This window comes from Ischnura elegans, chromosome 4 (genome assembly GCF_921293095.1).
Source record: "Ischnura elegans chromosome 4, ioIscEleg1.1, whole genome shotgun sequence".
Lineage (NCBI taxonomy): Eukaryota > Metazoa > Arthropoda > Insecta > Odonata > Coenagrionidae > Ischnura > Ischnura elegans.
This window is the reverse complement of record NC_060249.1, coordinates 71771003-71791036: the sequence shown is the minus strand read 5'-3', so window position 1 is coordinate 71791036 and position 20034 is coordinate 71771003. Positions and strand designations below refer to the sequence as shown.

Here is a 20034-nt window from a genome sequence, read left to right as displayed (position 1 = left end):
AATAATAATAATAATTTGGAAACGGTTTTGTGATCACGTTATTCGTCGCTGGGCATTTCATAAAACTTTGTATTTCCGCAAAAATAAGTGTTATTTTTTAATGGCACTAAACAATTCGTTGGCTGCTTTTAGAGATCAAATTCACTGGGTTACGCGAAAACAACTCATTCAAATATTTTTTAATAGTGTACTCTTCGGTGATATCAAATGGGATCTTCGGATACGGATCATCTCCATTTACACAATTAACATGAGTAAAGATGATGAAGGTCTTCCATCACGTACTCCTTTCTGATAATGTGAATCAAGAATTATCTATAAATTTTAATGAACATAGTTTTTTGTGTCCCGGGTTCCAAACCCGCGTAGGAACACCCTCATCATTCCTCATGTTACTTTTTCTGCTTATCAGAACCTGCTGGATCAATGGTGGCTCAGGGATAGGAATGGACCTTTATACTTATTACATAGCCGTTGCTCAGTAGAATTTTACCCTTCAATGGCTTAATTACGGGCGAATTATACCTTTATCTGATAACATACTGATCCGAAATAGTGAATTGTGATTAGATTTATAGATGGCCCTACCAGATTCCCGTAAAAAACATTTTCCACCAAGTGAATTCATGAAAAACATTGGAGAAGATTCCTTTTCATGGTTATTGATACAATTAATGCGCTGAACGACTTTGTATGCCATTAGTTTAGAATATTATGGGGGGCGGGGGGAGTCGACGGGGAGATTTCGGAGCCCTTCGGGATGTATGGAAAACACTCCAAGGCAAAGGGGTCCGGGGGTCCTCCCTCTAAAATTTTGGGATTTTTGATACTGAAAACGTGATTTTTTAGGACTAAAAAACAGTAATTTTGTGCGGGTATTCATTGAGATAAATTATATAAATTGGATGAAGTAAAAGCTTTAAAGGCTCGAGGGGGGGGGGAGATTGTAACCCGGAAAAACCTTCCAAGGCTACGCCACTAATGACCCCATGTGTGGTTTTCGATAATAACGGATTCGCGGAGAAATTCGGGAATGTACAGGAGATTGGATGCAAGTGCAATCGAATTGATGGCAATGAACCCTCTAGACAGAACTTTATATCGAATACCATGTACCGTTTGAGGCACGGCCTCGCCCTGGGTTGTTGCGGGATAGCGAAGGGACGAGAGATATAACAGTCCACCAGCGGCCTTAGCATTTTGATGGGATCGTTCTCCAGAATTCCTTACGGTCCCGGTTTCTTGAGAATGCTAATTCTATGAATAGGCTCGCATCCGAAATCTGTATCGAGAGGTGACCGTTTTGGAGGATTTTATCAGTTCTCTTGTAGGTTAGGCTGCAGAGCAGGAAGAATTTTCCGGATGAACTGCTGCAATTCTTTCATCGGTGTTTAGTCGATTGTAATATATATCCTGTGAATGATGTAGCTTTTATTTCATAAAATTTTGAGATTTCGCAAGTTCATTTTTTTTGTAAAATCAGTTTGTTTTGATAAAAGAAATTGCGTTTTTATATTTCGGGGGGGGGGGGTCCGGACCCCCCCTCTTTGCTACACCAGTGCTCTGCCGTCAGTTGGCCAAACGCTCTTCCCACTTGTTCTCCAACTCTCCCATGTTTATACTATAGTGGTATCTCCATGTTTCCCGGGTAGTTTTGCGTCGATATATGTTGACGATGACGTATCTCTGCCTATGCTCACCACTGTCACGTCCTCCTCAACCTCATGTCACGTCCAGCAGCGCTGTGAAAGCCTCTAGCAGACGTATATTATATTTTAATCAAACTACTTTTGTTGCAGTTCCCTCCCGATACATCGTCAGCTGCATGTCTCCGTCTTAGTCTCTTTCCTTGACGTTATAAATATCTTTTCGTGAGCCTCACATGTCAAACATTCGTTGCTCCATTTGTTTTACTTCAGGATGCACACGGGCATAATTGGAGAAAGCTGAGTTAATCCTTTTATTTGAGATGCAGATTTTATGGTGTGTAAATGTGTCAGGATTATTCCCGGCAGGATTCGTCCAGAGTATATGGTATCCTTTTCATTTCGAATACGAATCCTTTTGTTGCCCTTCCGGCAGAGAAAAAATACGACGCCCCACCCCCTATGAGGGCGCCCTAGACTAGACTCCTATCCTGCTCGGAGCGTAAATGAATCCGAGAAAGCTTTCACGTGTTCAGCGCCGGCATTCATTCCTCCTCACGTTCCGGTCTGGGGGGTGTGGAAAAGAGAAGAGAGCAAGGATAGAGGGAATAGGGTTCTGTATGTGTGTAACCCTGCCAACAGACGTGGGTTTACGGGTTGGAGGAGAGCCGTAGTACAGACATACGTCTGCACGGCTGTATCTTAAGCTTTTTAAGACGTGGTATCTCGGGAGTTTTTTCTCCGTATCTTTTAGGGTTTACCAAACAAGATTTTTCTCTTTCTAATCATTAGCTTTTTTGGAAACCAACAGCGATGTTATCCAGTAATTCCCATGAACTGTCACGGTGCAACCTGGGATGGGCTTAACCCCTATAAAATGTACGTATTCTTTGACGATACTTTCCCTTTTAAAATTTATACCCGTAGTTGAAAACTGAATCGAAGAAAGGTATCGTTAGCGGAAGAAATTGAGTTATAAAGTAATGAGTGGATACTTCAAAATTCTTTGGGATAAAATCTGTTCAGTTTGACACCACACGGACCTGAATCCCCGGTATTGCTGCATACTGCTTCGGCCACTTCAGCCTTTGTAGCTTTATTGCAGCGTTCAAATGAATCCGTGTGATCCTATAATTCGGGTCTATTTCAAGGAAAATGATTTTCCTCGGCGGAATTTTTGCGTGTTCGTGGATAGAATGAGGAGTCATCGGCGTTATTTCGAGCTGGAGAAAGACTTACTGACAACTTAAGTATTGGGGATAGGCGCAATGAAATAATGAAATTCATGTGTTGCTCCATGAAAATGGACCTTGATTTTCTGTGGAAAAAGTGACCACTTGTAGATCACACCGTGAAGGCTCACCGGTACCTACTGAAGCTATCAAAGTCGAAAAGGGTATTGAAGTCGCGGAAATTCCATTTATCAGAAAGTAAAAAATGTGCTTAGTATTGGCTCTCTTTATTCATTTATTTCGCCCGTGTCTGATTTCATCTCATAGTAGTGTTAGGTTAGAGAATTTCACCAAGAATGTCACAAAGTGATGGAAATCCGCTCGTAAGAAACAAATCAAGTTAGTGGACCAGTGCGATGTACTTTTATTTATTTTTGAGGGAGATCAGAAAGCCTTAAAAATAAAAACTCATCGCTCTGGTCCACTAAATTCATGCGTTTCTTACGAGCGAATTTTAATCACTTCCTAAATTATGTAGCCAGTAATATATCCGGCTGCCAATCTTCGCCGGTGCAATACATCTCAGAGTCAATCCTTACTCTGAGCAATACATCGGGACCTTTAGCATTGTTTGTACCTAACACGTAACCTAGCTCGAATTTCGTAGCTCGAATCTCGAAACCAATCGTAGTCGCGAAGGAATCCTCGTCATCATCAACCGCTTTCTGCCAGCTAAACTCCATGGCAAAGAGTGAGGGATATTTGGGAAGAAGTGCTTCGTGGAACGGCAGAGCCATGTGCTGGCTGGCGATGGGTTCCAAACACTCGGGAGTTGGGCAACTCCTGGGGCGCGGGTCCGTCTCACCCAAGTTCCATCGCATCTGCTCGTGTTTAAGTTCGCCGCCCGTGCTGTTTCCCGGCGGACCGCAGGCCACCCCCAGGCCACACATTCCCTTCATCCCTCTTGCCTCCCTCAACTTTTTTATCCTTCCCCCAACACTGCAACGCAGATTGGACCTAAAGCGGCGGTGATCCAGGCCTTGTTAGCGGAGCCAGAATCCTCTCTAACAACGGCACGAGCCTCTAATGCTGGAAATATACTCATAGAAAAAATATCCGGGCATTGAGGCTTATTTTATCATCATCATAAGTCAATAATCCTAAGATTGATTTAATACAGCTCTCCATTCTCCTCTCCCATTAGCTAGATTTTTCATGGTGTCGTATTTCTTCTCTTGTATCCTTTATAACTTGTCCTCCTACAATTTTTTTCATCAGGCCACCATGCCTCATTATGAAGCCAGCTACGTTGTCCCATCTTCTCCTTGAGGTTTCCAGAAGACTTTTGTTTTCTCCCATTCTTCTCAGCACTTCCTCGTTACTTACTCGGTCGATCTATTTCACATTTATCATTCTTCGGTAGCACCACATTTCGAATGAGGCTTACAATTAGTTACCTATTTTAAAAAAAGAACGGCTTTAAATGCATTGTTCAGAATATTCATAGTGTATAATTAACATGCCCTTAACGACTGTCACTCATCATTATATCATGAAAGAAATCTTTTCGTAGTTTATATAGTTAATGCTTACTCCGAATTATTATCCTCGCAACCGGATTCCTCATTTCTTTTTCCCCAATTGTTTTAAGTTCCTAAGGAACGGATCCGTTCGGAGCGGCTAGTCTCTAGTCACTTACCACCCTTTCTCATTGGGGTCCAAACCAGACGATGTCCCCACCCTCCTCTACCATTATAATAGCTTCTCACCTCCCTGCATCAATCGCCACCTTCCGGGGGCCCGTGCGTGTTTTGGAAGGCCCCGCCCCCGTCGTGGAGGCCTCGTTATCATCCGGAGGGGCTCCAAAATCTATCCCCCTGGTCTTCAGAGCTTGAACAGATTCGAGATCAGGGTGGTAACATTAAAAAAAATACAGAGAATGGTCCTCTCTCCACATGAGCGTCCCTGAAGCGGTATAAAAGAGGTCTTTTCTTACGACCGCTCTCTCGGGTCGTAACTTTTCTTCTTCTTCCCCGGCTGTGTTCGCCGCCTTAACCCTTTCGTTTGGCGGGAGGGAGGAACGTCTGGCTCGGCAGGGGTTTGTTTGTTTGGCCGGGGGATGCACATCGTGTATCGCATTCTGTCACTCACACTCCCCTCCTCCGCCGTACATTTGTCCGTTCCCCGCGTGACGGTGTTTGCGTCCGTCAAAATATTTTACTTATAATTTGAAGTGTTCATACGGCAGCGGCCCGAACGTATAAATACACGGAGAAAGGTTTTCCTCTGAAAAAAGATATTTGAATAATAGAGTGGTTTCCTATTATTTTTTTATTGCCTAAATCGAAAGATTATTACTCCTGGAATACGTATTTCACGCTTTTAGATTTTTAAATGACGATATCTATTTTTCGCGATTAAATGAAAAGTGAAAAATTTCAAGCGCGCGAAAACGCGACGCTTAAGTATGAATGTCGGGAAGTCTCTCCGCGTGACGTATTTCTGGTTCCCCCTCCCGCCCTGCGAGGTGACCTTGAGGCGAGGCTTAGCGGTGATACGACGCAGGCTGCTAGCGGCTAGCCTAGTACCCTGCTGGCTGGTAGCGCTTGGCTTAAATAAGGATTATTAATAACTTATCAAACGAGGAAAACTTTCCGACCTTAGCCAGTTTTAATAAGTGATTGTAAAGACATGTTTCCCTGAGCTGTGCGCCTCATGCATGCAATGGTAACCTCAGACGACGTATAACTCCTATCTTCTCGTATAGAAACTAGGTCCCTGTGACGTCACGTGGAGTGGCATCGCATGGGCGCCAATCTGGCCCTTTTCAAATGAGGATAAAAATGGACCATTGCCATTCGTCTAACCCGGTATTTCTAAAACAAAATAATTTGTATATTATGAATACACTAATGGTGGGTAACGAATCGCAATCAATGCCTTTCGTTTTCTTTGATGAAGGAAACCACCCTATTCGTTCTGTCTGGAGTTTTGAAAAAAATTCAACTTACATTTGGCTTGAAGTACAGATATATTTGAATTTAGCACATGGCTTGGACAGCTATACAGGGCGGAGAAAAATTGTGTCGCGAAATTTTAATCACCCCCGTCGTGGAGAAAGGGCGTAGCCAGGGAGGGGCAGGAGGGGGGCGTCAAAATATTTTACTTATCGTAGGAATAGATGAAATATTGGCTTTCCACCCGGCGGGCTCGGGTTCAAATCCCGACAGTGGCAGAGAATTTTCAGAGACTGCCCGATCCCTGCTTGAGTGTTGTGTGGAGGACATTTCAAGCGCAACACTCCGTCCGTCGGATGGGACGTTAAGCCGTGGTCCCCTTGGCGCCTTTCGTTAAGAGCAGGCTAATGCCGACGCCGGGTTTCTCTCCACCCTTCCATACCCTACCCTCATGGCGCAAATGACCTCGGCTGTCGGTCGCCTCCTCCAAAGACCATACCATACCAATAGATGAAATAAAAACTTGGCTATTTCCACATGGCATTTTACTGTGACCTGTAAACACATTATTGTCACAATAATGTGTTCTTAATAAATTGTCACAATAAAATACCATCTTTTATTTAAATATGCTGAACTTCCACCACGCCTGCATCTGTTGAACTTATAAAATACCATGTGGAAATAGCCAAGTTTTTACCTCATCTATTCCTATGATAAAGGATGTCCACAAAGTTACGCCCGCTACTATTAATTATATTTTACGTATAATTTGAAATGATCATAGGGCAGTGGCACGAACGTATAAATACATGGAGAAAAGTTTTCCTCTGAATAAAGATATTTGAATAATTTGGGGTTTGATAGGATACATTTTTAAATTAATTAGTTTTTTGTTTTAAGAATTTGAATCATTCTGTTATTAAATTATGATTACTTGAGACTCAAGTCAATATTTGTGTTCACTAATCCATTGAAATTTTCTTTTCTTCTCCAGAACATTACAATTGGTTTGGGATTGACGAAAACCTGGGGCCTGTTGCTATCAGTCTAAGGAGAGAAAAACAGGAACCTGATAACTCAAATTCATCCGACAATTCACACCAGTACCTGTACCGACTGATTGTCAGGACTAGTGAGGTAACAAACCAATGTCATAAAATGCCAATTTGTAATTGGTAAATGTGTAGAAAAGATTTGTCAGTAATTTTGATTTAAAGGTCTGAATTCCTGTTATGATTGTTTTAAATATTCAAAAAGTAAGAAAGTTTTTTATTAAACCAGTTAACTGCTTTTATGAATAAAAATTCAAGACGATATGTAATGTGTCAAAATTAAGTCTTTGTGAATGCATATATGTATCGAACAATTTTTATTTTTTGTATTAAAATGATTATTTGTTCTTTACTTTTAGCTGTTGACATTAAGAGGGTCAGTCCTAGAGGATGCAATCCCATCTTTGAAGTCATCCAGTAGTAAAGGCATTAATACCAAGGAAGTCCTCGAGTACGTGACTCCTGAAATTCAGCTGTCGTGGTAAGTTGGTGAATGATATTGTTGTGCTCTCCCATTATTTTTTGCATGCTTTCTGGGCATACACATCTAAATTATGTCCTGAAAAAATTACATATTTTCTTTTCTTATCCCTGCCACCAGTCAATGTCACCTTGGCTCATTCTTGCCCTAAAAGCAAAATGAAATTCATTGAAAATGTTGTACTAGAGATGGGTCAAATAGGATTTTTCTCGAATTAAAATATCGAATACGAATACTTAAATTTTTTCCGAATATCTCACTCGAATATTGAGGACTTCATCACTGGATACTGAATATGAATTTTTTCACCAATTTTAAGTACAAATGAAAATTTAAATTTAAAAAATGCTGAACACTTTGCTAGTCAATGTACTTCAATACGACTCCTAAATCCTGAAGCAACTGTCAACCACAATGACGTAAAACTTGCGCCCATGGAGCTCCAAAATTCTTTTGTTTTTTTTATTATATGCATATTGAAGGTTTTATTATTGGTAATGCTTTATTATGTTCATTGCAAACCTTAAATTAAATAAAGAATTGAAAATTACTTTGAAATTAGAATATGTAAAATGTAAATTTCATCATACACTGGTAGTCAGGGAAAAGGAACTGCCATCTAGGGTGCATACATTCTTCTTAGTGTTGTTCTCGTGGAGTCACTGGCATTTTACATATTTTACCGCTCACTTGATAATTTTTCGTATAAATATTATTAAAGAATTGAGCCAACCAAATGTGCAAACCTTCATGTAAGACCCAACCATTTTCTACAGATTTGATGAGAATCACGGACAGTCTGTGCTGTGAATTCGAAATTTGAATAATTGATAACTTTGTGTCATCGAATACCAAAAAGTGTAAAAGGCTCATTATTCAATTTATTCGATGATTCAACTATTTGAATGTCCCTTCACTAATTTTTACCAACGTCAACCTGAGGATTTGGCTGCCGACATCAATTATTAGCCATTGTTGGTTTATATATATGATTCAGTTGTATGCATAGAGATCTGTTTCAGTAAACTCAGTTTGAATATTTGAAGAATGCTCATTATTTTTTCCTGCATATATTTTGCTTGATATTTGCCCTTTGCTTTTTTTGTTACAGCCTGAGGCTGGGAGTACAGTCTCCGCAAACTGAGGAACAACTTCTGAAGTTAGATCAGCAAGGTCTAACAACTCACTATAAAGTAGGGATCATGTATTGTAGAGCTGGGCAGTCAACGGAAGAGGAGATGTACAATAATGAGGAAGCAGGACCAGCATTCAATGAGTTTCTGGAGACTATTGGACAGAGAGTACGGCTGAAAGGATTTGACAAGTATAAAGCTGGCCTTGACAATAAGAGTAAGTTCATTTCCAATATTTATCCTGCTTGCTGCTCAAAATTTTTGTATATTCTGGTTTAAATGAAACGTTTTATGCGACGGGAGAACATAACACTATCCCCTTTTATTAAAATATATATGCAATGATTTCAACATTTATCCAATTTAAAATTTCTTTTGTTCCTTTTTTCAAGTTTTAAGTTATTTTTATAATTTCATTAAGTATGATTTTATTTTGTTTACAGCGGATTCTACTGGTTTATATTCTGTATATGCTCAATATCAGGACTGTGAGATAATGTTTCATGTATCCACCCTTTTACCTTTTACACCAAATAATAGACAACAGGTAATTATTATTATTTTTTAATATATGCACCCTATTGATTTATGTTTGGTATGGATTATTTATGTTATTGTATTCCATTGATTTTTTTCAGTTACTACGAAAACGTCATATTGGAAATGATATTGTTACTATTGTCTTCCAAGAGCCAGGTGCTCTTCCGTTCACACCAAAGAATATTCGCTCTCAGTTTCAGCATGTATTTATTGTTGTCCGTGCCTTGAATCCATGCTCAGAAAATGTTCAATACAGGTATTTATTTTAAGTTTTATCATTGATCCAATCTTTATACTTTGACATGCAGTTGCATTAACACTTATTCTGGATACTATTTTATTTGTATTTATTCTACACACTATAATATAGTTCTATTTTTTAACGTTTATTAACTTGCATCTTTTCCAGCGTTGCCGTCAGTAGGTCGAAAGAAGTTCCAGTTTTTGGCCCACCGATAGCAGATGGCGCAATTTATCCCAAGTCCAAAGCATTTGCTGATTTCTTGTTGGCCAAAGGTATAACAGACCTCAGATATATTTGTATGGATTTTTTAAGACAAAATTTCCCAATGTTTGCTAATAACCCAAAGGTTATTTTTATCTAAATTTTATTCATTATCTTAATTCACAGAAAGGTATTAGCGATTACTTTTTGTGTCCTACAATTATCAGGGCAAAGTGACGATATTTATCTGAAATTTTGTTGAACTAGTCCACTGAAAAAAAGTATTCATTTAATTTTAAGTTTTTTATCTTCGTAAGTTTCATTTGTACATAGCTCCTTTTATTATCTCAATACTTCATAAAATAATAATTCATCTTAAGCTTATTTAATAATTAATGTATTGCTTGTTTCAGTCATTAATGCTGAAAACGCTGCCCATCGCTCTGAAAAATTTGCCACAATGGCCACGCGTACAAGACAAGAGTACCTGAAAGATCTTACTGCTAATTATTCGACTACAACAACTGTTGATAGTGGGCAAAAATTTTGTAAGTATTTCACTGTGGTTATTTCATTTTATGTTTTTGCAAAATATGATGATGAAAGTGAAATATTTTAATGCTTTTATCCAATTGACGCGGATTGTCCTCCATCTCTTTTTCAACAGCAATGCTGTCATTCAGTAGCAAAAAGAAGGAACGTCACAAGCCCCCTCGATTCTTGCCAGATGCAGCCCAAAAAGGTGCAATCTCATGGCAAGTCTTGTTGGATGATAGTGGACAGTCAACCCTTGTGGAGTGTTTTTTGGCCATATCAACTGAAACATTTGTTTTAATTGAGGAAAATTCTCAGGAAATAGTTTTTGTTACTCCATGCAAAGCCATTCTTGGTTGGGCAGCACAAGCTAACAGGTAAGAAAAAATGGTAAATGATGGAATTGAATCTCCATGCTCTCTCTCCCACCCCAACTCCCATTAGACCTGTAATGTTGAAGTGAATAACCACTCCTCTACCGCCAAATCTTCCCAGCACCCTGTCTAATCTGTTTAAGTCTCCTTAACTTCCCACCTACTGAGGGGTGGAGTCAGCATCAAATTTAAGTAGGGTCGTGACCTAGGTTTGGAGTGTATGGAATACTCCCCGGGAGAGAGGAGCGTTCTCCCACCTAAAATTTTTCAATACCCTTTTTTTATGCATTTTGGAGCCTAAAATTTCATTTTTATTCTTAGCAACAGGTAAAATTCATTTGAGTGCTCCAAAAATTTGTTTTATTCTCATTAAAATAGTAAATTCTTGATAGAATTTGGGGGGGAGGAAATGACTCTAAATCTGCCCCTACACCTATTTATGTTTGCCAACCCTTCCATGTTTTATGAAGGCGTGGTATTTGTTATTTTCTCTTTTCATCAATGACAATTCCCTCTTTCATTCCATCTATTCTAACTATGGAAAGGTGTATCCGGACTTCCTATGTCACTGAATGCATGCGTAATTATTTACTTACTTCTACCAGGAATGATAAGTCAATTTTTCTTGCAGCATTTGGTCAGGTTCATGATTTCTTTTTTTTTTTCAAACAAAAAATTGGCTGCCCTATTCCCAGATCACTACTCATTTTGCTCTGTCATTACCCTTTTATTGTTCTTTTATACAAGGTAGGTTTATAAGTTCAAAATTGCATTCTTATAAATTTAGTACCCAAACTATGTAATACAGTGAAACCTTTATTTTACACTTTTGAATGGACCACTTACAAAAAGTGCAAAATTGAGGATATTGTAAAATAGAGTATCATTTTTTAAATGCGGCATTGTTTGGGACCTGATAAAAACTGTGCAAAATCAGGGAAAGTGTATAATGGAGGAATGTAAAATCGAGGTTTCACTGTAATTGGATAAAATGATAGAATGGTGCACTAATTTTAGAAAAGTCACTGGAAGCAACAAAGTGTATGCACTGCACATGGACAGTCAGAAAACTTTCAGAACTATACTGTCATCTCACTGAAGGAAAAACTTATTACCATTACAAAAATAAAATCAATCCACTTGAATTTTTCACACTTTTTTTAAATTCAAGTATGACACATTTCACTCAACTGCACATCGTCTGACACATGCTGGAATGTCATAACTTCCCTGTATGTAATACCCTTAAAGTGATTATTAAAAAAATAATACATGATCAATTTTACAAAATAGAATTTCCCTGGGTTTCGCATGGTCTTATATCATCTACAATAGTGTAATAAGTGGATCAAATTATTAATCATTTGTGGCATTTTGTCTTGGTTTGATTTCAGTTTAAGGATTTACTACCACCAAGGTGAATGTGTGACTGTACAAGTTTGTGATGGTGATGCTGATCGGGATGAATTGATGGAAATAGTGGCTAGGTTACGTGTGGTTGCTGGGCAACGAGATGGTGTCATTGACAATAATGGAAATCCTGGGAGTGGATCAAAAGGCCTACATCCTCTCCCAGCCGCCCAGGAACTGCCTCTCCGTAGGAATCCCCTTGGACAGTTGGGATTTCATGTTCAGCCCGATGGAGTGGTCACCCAAGTCGAGCCGTCCGGGCATGCTTGGTCGGCTGGTCTTCGACAAGGAGCCAGACTAGTTGAGGTATGTTTATGATGTGTAAAGACTATATAGAGCTCATCTTTTTCACTCTTATGTCAAGATGGGTTATCTAACAATTTGATCGTTGGATTATTCTTCCTCATAGGATAATCCTCCAAAGTTGTTAGACTAGCAATGGCTGATGCCTGGTTTCGCTGATGGTAGGGCCTTTGTGACGGTGCGGGATTCCTCGTCCCTTCCCTTCCTCCCCTATCATACATAAAGTTCCTCCCCTATCCTGTCCCAGGAGGCGTCGTCGGGCTCCTATCGCGCCTCCTTCCTTTCTCCTTCCTGTCCTCCCCCTTCTGGGTGCAGAGGCAAAAAGCTCGCTCTTACAGAACCTGCCCCCGGGAGTGTATCCTCGCGAGCCCGCCCTAGGGTTTCGTTCCAGTTGTCAAGATGGGTTTAAAATTTATAAAATTTGTTTTTCTTCCAATTCCTCCGTAAAATTATTTTTATTTTTGATAATTTTGGTGTAATTGAGTGAGTGATTCATTGGCCATCAGTTAATCTTTAAAGTGATTTGGTTATTACACTATTGCATTGAATTTTAATTTCATTAGCAAAATGATGGTGGAGAAATATCATTTTCCCCTCAGTGGGTTTCGAACCCAAATGCTGTGAACTCATTCTAAGTGCTCCAATCAAAGTTCCACACAGTAAGATGTATTTGTAGCTTAATTGGTTAATCGCCCAATGTAAGTTTTGGGGATAAGGGATCGAACCCCTAACAAGACAAAGGAATGTGGATACAGTTTTATTCAGGGGAAAATATGTAGTTCCACTTGAGATCTAACCTGGTTGTTTCATTTTTCTTTTCCAGATCTGCAAGGTTGCTGTGTCTACTCTCTCCCACGACCAAATGGTGGATTTGTTGAAAACATCTGTTTTAGTTACAGTAACTGTGATTCCCCCTCTGCCTGATGGAAATCCTCGTAGGTGAGTGTTCATTTGATTAATTTTTTACCACTAAAAATTATGTTTGCAGTGGTAATCCTGTTACTTTACCATAAAAATTGTAATGCTCATTGTGAAGCATGTTTTTTTTAAATGTACGTAGTTAAACTAATAAAACATGCATCAGTTAGACTGAGTTGATTAGGGAGGCTGTTGCGCTGGTTTTTTCAATCCTTGGGGTTGGAATAAACTTTGTATTGGCATTAATTCTATAACCCATATTTCTGCTTAAATTAAGTAAGTGGAGAACTTCACTGTCAAAGAATGTGATTTCCAAGATTGCCAACTAGCTTTTGGTTGCTATAGATTTATTTATGTAGTTTCACAATTCTCAAATAACTAACATAATCTGCAAATTACCTACCAAACTTACTTACTATGTGTCCATTGACTTTGCTGTCATCAGCATCCTGCAGTAACGGATACAGAAAAAACTTTGCGGGGGCACAAAATATATTTAGAGCTACCTATAATTTCTCGTAATAAATTAAATAATCAAGTTACATGCAAAGTTTAAGATAGTTTTATTCAAACTAATTATGCGCATATACAAGACAATGAGATCTTATGCTATAAAAAAAATTATAATTGTGGTTCTGCAATGTTTGGCAATGCGGGCAGCCCCGCATAGAGGGGCACGCACCCCTGTGCCTCCATGTGTATCTGCCACTGGCATCCTGAAGTAACCCAAAACTATAGATTTAAATTTTCCTGTTTGTAATCTATTGTAGCCTACAAGATTTTTATTGGTATCTTTCCTTTTAGGGGTTGCTGGTTGACTGACTGTAAGTACACAATTGGAAATTATGAAGGTGATTATGAGAACCTTGGTGGTCCTGATGAAGTCAGTGGGTCTTCTGGTAAAAATAACTCCAAGCCTGCGACTCACCAACAGGCTGTCCCTGGAAATCATCGAAGAAGGTACATATTATAATTGCATCAGTGACGTCATGGCAAAATTAGCAGTGCTGGAATGCACTTTCCTTAACTTTTTTTTAGAAGTGAAATATTACTGTCTTTTTTATTACAAGTTATAATTTACATTTTATTACAATTTTTTGTTTTGTTACAAATGTTTTTATTAGAAATTTGGAGGCAACAAAATTGATAGAAGTGTTATTTGACTATTATGTCTTACGTTAACCAACACCAGAACTGCGTTCTGGCGAGTCCCGTCACCATGACACCACTGAATTGCATCATTAAATATTCAAGTTAAATGCTTAAATATTCTGTTAACACCTTCCTTCTGCATAATTGTTACTAGTAAAATGCCATGTATTTGATAAAAATGCAATTTTAGCACTGCCTAACTGCTTTTCCAATTTTTTTAATTGCTGTAAAAGTATGTATTTCCTGTTCATAAAACGTAAAAATATATTTTGCAAAAGCAGTGTGATTTACTCACTGATTCTAATTTTATGCCATTTTTCAAAATTTATTTTCAAAGGTATGAAAGAAGTTTGTCCCCACCTAGATCAAGTAACAGCTCAGGTTATGGAACTGGCAGCAGCAGTAAATCATTTGCAGCTATGGACTCTAGATTTCCATCAAATCCAGAGGTAATTTCTCATTTTAACATTCTTGTTTTTTTTGTTTTCATTCTATTAATTTTAGCCATTTGAATTTAGTGCTCCTAACTTTTCTTAATTACTAGGAAAAACTCAATGGAACTGCTGAAAGACCTTCATTTAAATATCTTCACTTTTGATATTGGAATTTTTAAAAAATTACCACAAATTTATTTCTTATGAATCTCCTGCAATCCATCATACCCAAGGTAGCTTGTATATTTATAACTTTTGTAACATTCACCAACCTTGGTTATGATGAGGTTGAGTTTCATTCGCCTATGCCTTGTCGCAAGAGCCATGTGTAGGTTCCACCAGTTCGTGGCATGGGTGTGTGCAGTTAACAGTATTGTCAATAGGTTTGCATTCAGGGATGTATCTAGAAAATTTAATAGTTTGAGGATTAACTTGGTGAAATTGCTTAATATTGAAGAAAAAAAACTGTAAATTTCACATAAATGAAATCTTATCCAGCATGTATCTAGGATTTTCTTTTCCAGCATGTATCTAGGATTTTCTTGAATAGGGAGAACTTGCTCTCAAGTAGGAGGAGTGGGGGCTCAGTTCATAAGTCTTGAAGATGAGCCAGGGAGTGGGCACATATAATTTGGAATAGCCGGCAGCAGGGGCAAATCCAGGATTTCTTTCTGGGGGGGACACAAGCAAGGTCGTATCCAGGATTTTGTTCTGGGAGGCGGAGGCACAAGTATACCTCATAATACAAAACGAGGGCAATGATAATGGGACCATATTAATAATCTTGCATATTTTTTAAGGGTCTGGCGGTGGGCACGTGCCCCCGTGCTTGCCCCCCCCCCCTCCCCCCTATGGCTAGCAGTATGAGCATGACAGGGCAAAAGAGGCTGTAAGAGGGATGCCCTATCCTTAATCCATTCATTAATTCATGGTCTTCTCTTAACTTAAAGGGTACCATGACTAGCTCATCCAGTGGTCACTCCAGTGATGACCGCTGGTATGAGTTGCTGGAGCCGGCTGAAGTAGGCCAGGATGCCATCACCACCACAGGAGCTTCTGGCATCATACTGAACAGCGGACCAAGCTCTGGTATAAGAACTAATGGATCTCCACCTCCCCCACCACTGCCAGCTCGTTTGGGGTCTGGTGGAGGCAGTGCCTTCCACCAGGTGGCTCCGAAGAGGAGGGGGCCGCCCACTGATGAACCCTCTCACTCCAGTTCATCGAGTCAAAGTAGCACTCCAAACATCAACTCAAAAATGCAAGGCTCCGTCTCCAATTCCCACTACCATAGTAATTATGCTATCACACCCGTCAACTCTTCTCACGGGCATTCGTCAATGGGGTCACTGTCCATCTACAATGATGGTGGGGTCATGGTTGGAGGACTACAGCCATCAGCGTCGCAGGAATTCAAACTTGGAGAGGTCAGGCCAATACCTAGGATGGATAGGCAGCTCGAGTATCATTCAAAGTCTTCAAAGGTAATTATTTTTTCAATCAGTGCATACATTTAATATTTTTAGGGACTTAAAAGTTATTGGCTTTTCTCTCATATGAACTGGGTATTACCCTTGAAAATTTAAAGTAAGGTGGAAATTACTCAGTTTTATTGAATTTAACTAGGCTCTGTTTTTCTCATCCCTAGATAATTTTACATATACATATTATGTTGCCATAGCAAAGTTTCCTCATGATTTCAACCTTTTCTCCCTTCAGCTCAGCGAGTATACTCCTCAAAATGACTTTGGTGCCTTAAAGTCAGCAAGTTTACCTCCTGATTGTGTTCATCGAGGTGATCTGACTCGTCCCTTAGGATTGAGTGATGGACATTCAACTGACACCAGTTCTACTAGTCTTGCTGGAGCCCGCAGTGAAGGTAACTATTCATCTATTACCTGCACACTTTAAAGAATTAAACTAATTTAACAGAGTTTCATAGTGGTAACCATATCCTGTTGGCTGGGCTTTAAAATGGTTATTTAAGGGGTTAGGTGGAAGAGGGGTCTCAACCTCGCCTGAATAAATGTATCTATTATTATGATAATTAAATATTTTGCCTCATTTGTATCTAAATTCAATGTGATAAATGGTTTTTGGGTTGGATGTAATTTTATCATAAGTTACCTTTACTGTGTGAAGAGGAATTTGTTCTGGCCTTTAATATCTGCATAATTTTAGTCGTGAGTATTGGTGAATATGTTTAATTAAAATTTTATATCTTATTCTTTTGTAGATGAATTATCAGCTGGAAGCAGTAATGTTTCTCCTCGAATGCGGAGGGCGAACACAAAGCGTAGTGGGACAATAACACCATCTAGTGGTAGCAGTAGGAATCAGAGCCCAAGGCCCTCTGGCGGCAGCAGTGGAGGGGGAAGCATTGGAAGGGACACTGGAGAAGCTCGTCTCAGGCCTGGTGTCACTGGGCGATCAGCAAATCGCAACAGTGCCAACCTTGCATGTAGCACTCTGCAAGAGGATTTGATGCGATTAATAAATCCTGATTATCTTAGATCTGATCGTGATAGTGATACTGTAGGGGATTTGAGTCAGGTAAATTTTATCTAGCAATTTTGTTTGTAATAAGTACAAAATTGGATTTTCATAAAATAACAAGATTTTCAATCAATAAATTTTTAACCTTGAATGTTATACTGTTGGTAGGATATGGCATTGGGTCTTGAAAATGATTCACCAGTAAAATATTTCTGTGCCGTAGTAGTGACCACTTGTTGAAAATATGTTTTCCCTCCTATTTGTTATTTTCATTAAAATATTTTATTGAAATATTTATTCATAAGCTTGAATGGAAGGGCATTTGAGAACCTTTAGTTTTAAAACAAATGTCACGTGTAATAATTTATGGCTATTGCTTGCGTGTGTGTAACATCATTTTAAATATATTTTGAATAGGATGGGGACAGCCTTAGGGGATCTGTCGTCAGTTCTACTGGAAAGGTTCACAGCAGCAGTGGACTCGATGTTGTTGGCCGATTGGGTGGAGTCGGCAATCGGTCACGCTCTCGGGAGAACCTTGCAATTGGGTCTGCGCTCAGTATGCTGGCTCCGCACCACACAACCTCTCAGTCTCATCAGGACATGAGCACTGAGAATATCAGCATAGAGCGGAAAGGGGCTAATGTTTCTCGAGGCCTAAGTGGACCTGAGCCAGCTGGAAATGGATCTTCTGGAGCTGATGTTATCTTTACTACCGCCCGTCCCGCTACGGTGATATCCAATGCAAGCACTGCATCTAGCCCTGCACCTAGTGAAAATAAAATGAGCAAGGAAGAAAGGTGAGTGTATTCATGAATTGCAATTGCTTATATGGGAGTGTCTGAAATTTTGAACTGATAAAATTTTTCTTCACTGGTTGGTCACTTTGGCAAAATAGCATGTTCAGAAGTTGCATCAATATGATTGCTTAGGTGATGAGGTAATTTTTGCGATATTTAGTGTAGACTTGGATCAATTTCCAAATCTTTCTCTGAGTGATGTGTATTATTCCTAAGTACCTTTTCCAATAAAAGTTGATAATGTGATTGTTAAGGAATTCTCCATTAGAACCAGGGCCGACTACAGGGGGGATAGGGTTGACTATCACGTGCCACTGAGTTAAGGAGTTATTTCTCTTCAGGGGAGGGGGCTATGCACCCAAACTCTACCCCCAGGCCACAAGAAGTCTGTGAGCGGCCCTGATGAGAACCACTGCAAATGGAGTGCACGAACTACATGTATATAAAGAATTGAGGAAATTTTTGTACAGATGAAGTGGCCTTTAAATCCTCCAAATGTCCTCTTCAAGTTCAATAATTTATGTTCGGATTATCATAAATGAGTTAGTGGTTGTTTTTGTTGAACAGTAATGTAATATCACCTAAATCCTTAAGCATTGTTGAGTTCATTCATGTCCCAAAAATTAACTTAATTATTTTGTAACAGTTTCATTCCGGAAGAATTCCACTCTACCCTTGGTATATTTATTTTTTGGGCTCCTTGTTACATATGATCACTTGCATAAGTTAAGGGAATCACCTTTCTTTCTATTTGTTCCAGGCTCTCCCCCAGAGTAATAAAGACTCCATCTGGAACTCAAAAGAATTTATCGGCCGTATCATCTGGGGTGATATTTTCTGAGAATTCGTCATCGCAAGGGTCATCTTCGGTTCCAGCATTGCCACCTCCTCCCCTCATACCAGCGTTGCCCGCTGCCTCTCTGCTACCGCCTTTGCCCCTCTCGGACTCTCGACAGATGGACTGGCCCAGTTTAGTTGACACAGCCACTCGTGCAATGCTCATTCAGGCAACTGAAGGAGAAGATGAAGAGGTGAAGTGCAGGAAAAGTGAGAGAAAGGATGTTGTAAGGAGAGACATTGATGGCGAAGAGGATGACAATGAAGATGTGGAAGATAGTGACAATGGTGTACCAGAAGCTGCCAGGAATGGACAAAGGCTTGGGCATTGGGTTGATCATGTTGCAGAGAGGCTTGGCTTGGACACTGGAGGGAATATTAGCAGGTAAATTTTTCTTTCATTCGAAAGAAAATTAAATGGTTATAAACAACTGAACAAGTTTTCTTCAATGAAAAATTATATTATCATTAGAGATGCGTGAAAATCGCAAATGCGATAAATGCGACATAGATGCGATGTGCACAAATAAATGCGACATAGATGCGATGACTGGACTTTCATGATATTTTTACGCAAATTTGCCTTTTCGACGGCAAAATTCGTACATTTTGTGCTGAGCGCAGTTTAAATGCTCCGCCGACACTCACCGCTTTAAAGCATGTGAGCGACTGGCCAGCTGCTAGTTGGCTGGGACTCTACGTGGCCGCGAACTACAAGTGGGCGCGTGCAAGCTACACCTCCGCCACTATATGTCTTATTCTTTAATTTATTATTGTTCTACAACGTAATTATTTAAAATATCCTGTACTTTGTCATATAACTGTGTTTCACTACATTTCATCGTCATCTACCTCATTATGAAAATAAAAAAATAGACGCAACAAAATGTGATAAACTGTAATTGAAAGTGCTATGAAAAAAAAATGAAAGTGCAATTCTCAAGTATCTCTAATTATCATACATTTATCTGCAGTGGCATAGCCAGGGGGATGGCCCAGGGGGTCCTGACTCCCCCCAAAATATAAAAACGCATTTATTTTCCTTCATAAAAGAAAACAAAATATTGAAAAATCATGAATTTTCAAAATATGTCTTAAACAAATGAAGTTTTTTCGATTATGAAAAGTGTAAAAATTAATGCAAAACCCTCATCTTAGTACTCTGTTTTTCAAAAAGTTTCACCCTGGTTTTGAACCCCCCTCGAACGGCATTCCTGGCTACGCCACTGTTTTTCTGTAATGAAAATTAATTCTTTTCAAGCAAATGTTTCTAATAAGTTATAAAGCTGTGCTACGATTCTCTCTTACATTCGAAAAATTGGAGAGTGCCCGAAATTTCAAATTTGG

At 39.3% G+C, this 20034-nt stretch overlaps 1 protein-coding gene across 1 annotated transcript in view; it reads left to right on the top strand.

Moving 5' to 3' along the window:
- Positions 1-20034, top strand: part of LOC124157662 (signal-induced proliferation-associated 1-like protein 3) — a 255007-nt gene that overhangs the window by 232393 nt on the left and 2580 nt on the right. Inside the window, exons 5-21 of the mRNA XM_046532592.1 lie at positions 6773-6915; positions 7190-7311; positions 8423-8661; positions 8888-8991; positions 9083-9240; positions 9394-9500; positions 9843-9977; positions 10097-10340; positions 11732-12053; positions 12874-12989; positions 13773-13928; positions 14458-14569; positions 15505-16038; positions 16274-16433; positions 16791-17107; positions 17468-17850; positions 18611-19072. Of these exons, the coding sequence (XP_046388548.1) occupies positions 6773-6915; positions 7190-7311; positions 8423-8661; positions 8888-8991; positions 9083-9240; positions 9394-9500; positions 9843-9977; positions 10097-10340; positions 11732-12053; positions 12874-12989; positions 13773-13928; positions 14458-14569; positions 15505-16038; positions 16274-16433; positions 16791-17107; positions 17468-17850; positions 18611-19072 (3814 nt within the window). The remainder of the gene's footprint in view (positions 1-6772; positions 6916-7189; positions 7312-8422; positions 8662-8887; positions 8992-9082; positions 9241-9393; positions 9501-9842; positions 9978-10096; positions 10341-11731; positions 12054-12873; positions 12990-13772; positions 13929-14457; positions 14570-15504; positions 16039-16273; positions 16434-16790; positions 17108-17467; positions 17851-18610; positions 19073-20034) is intronic.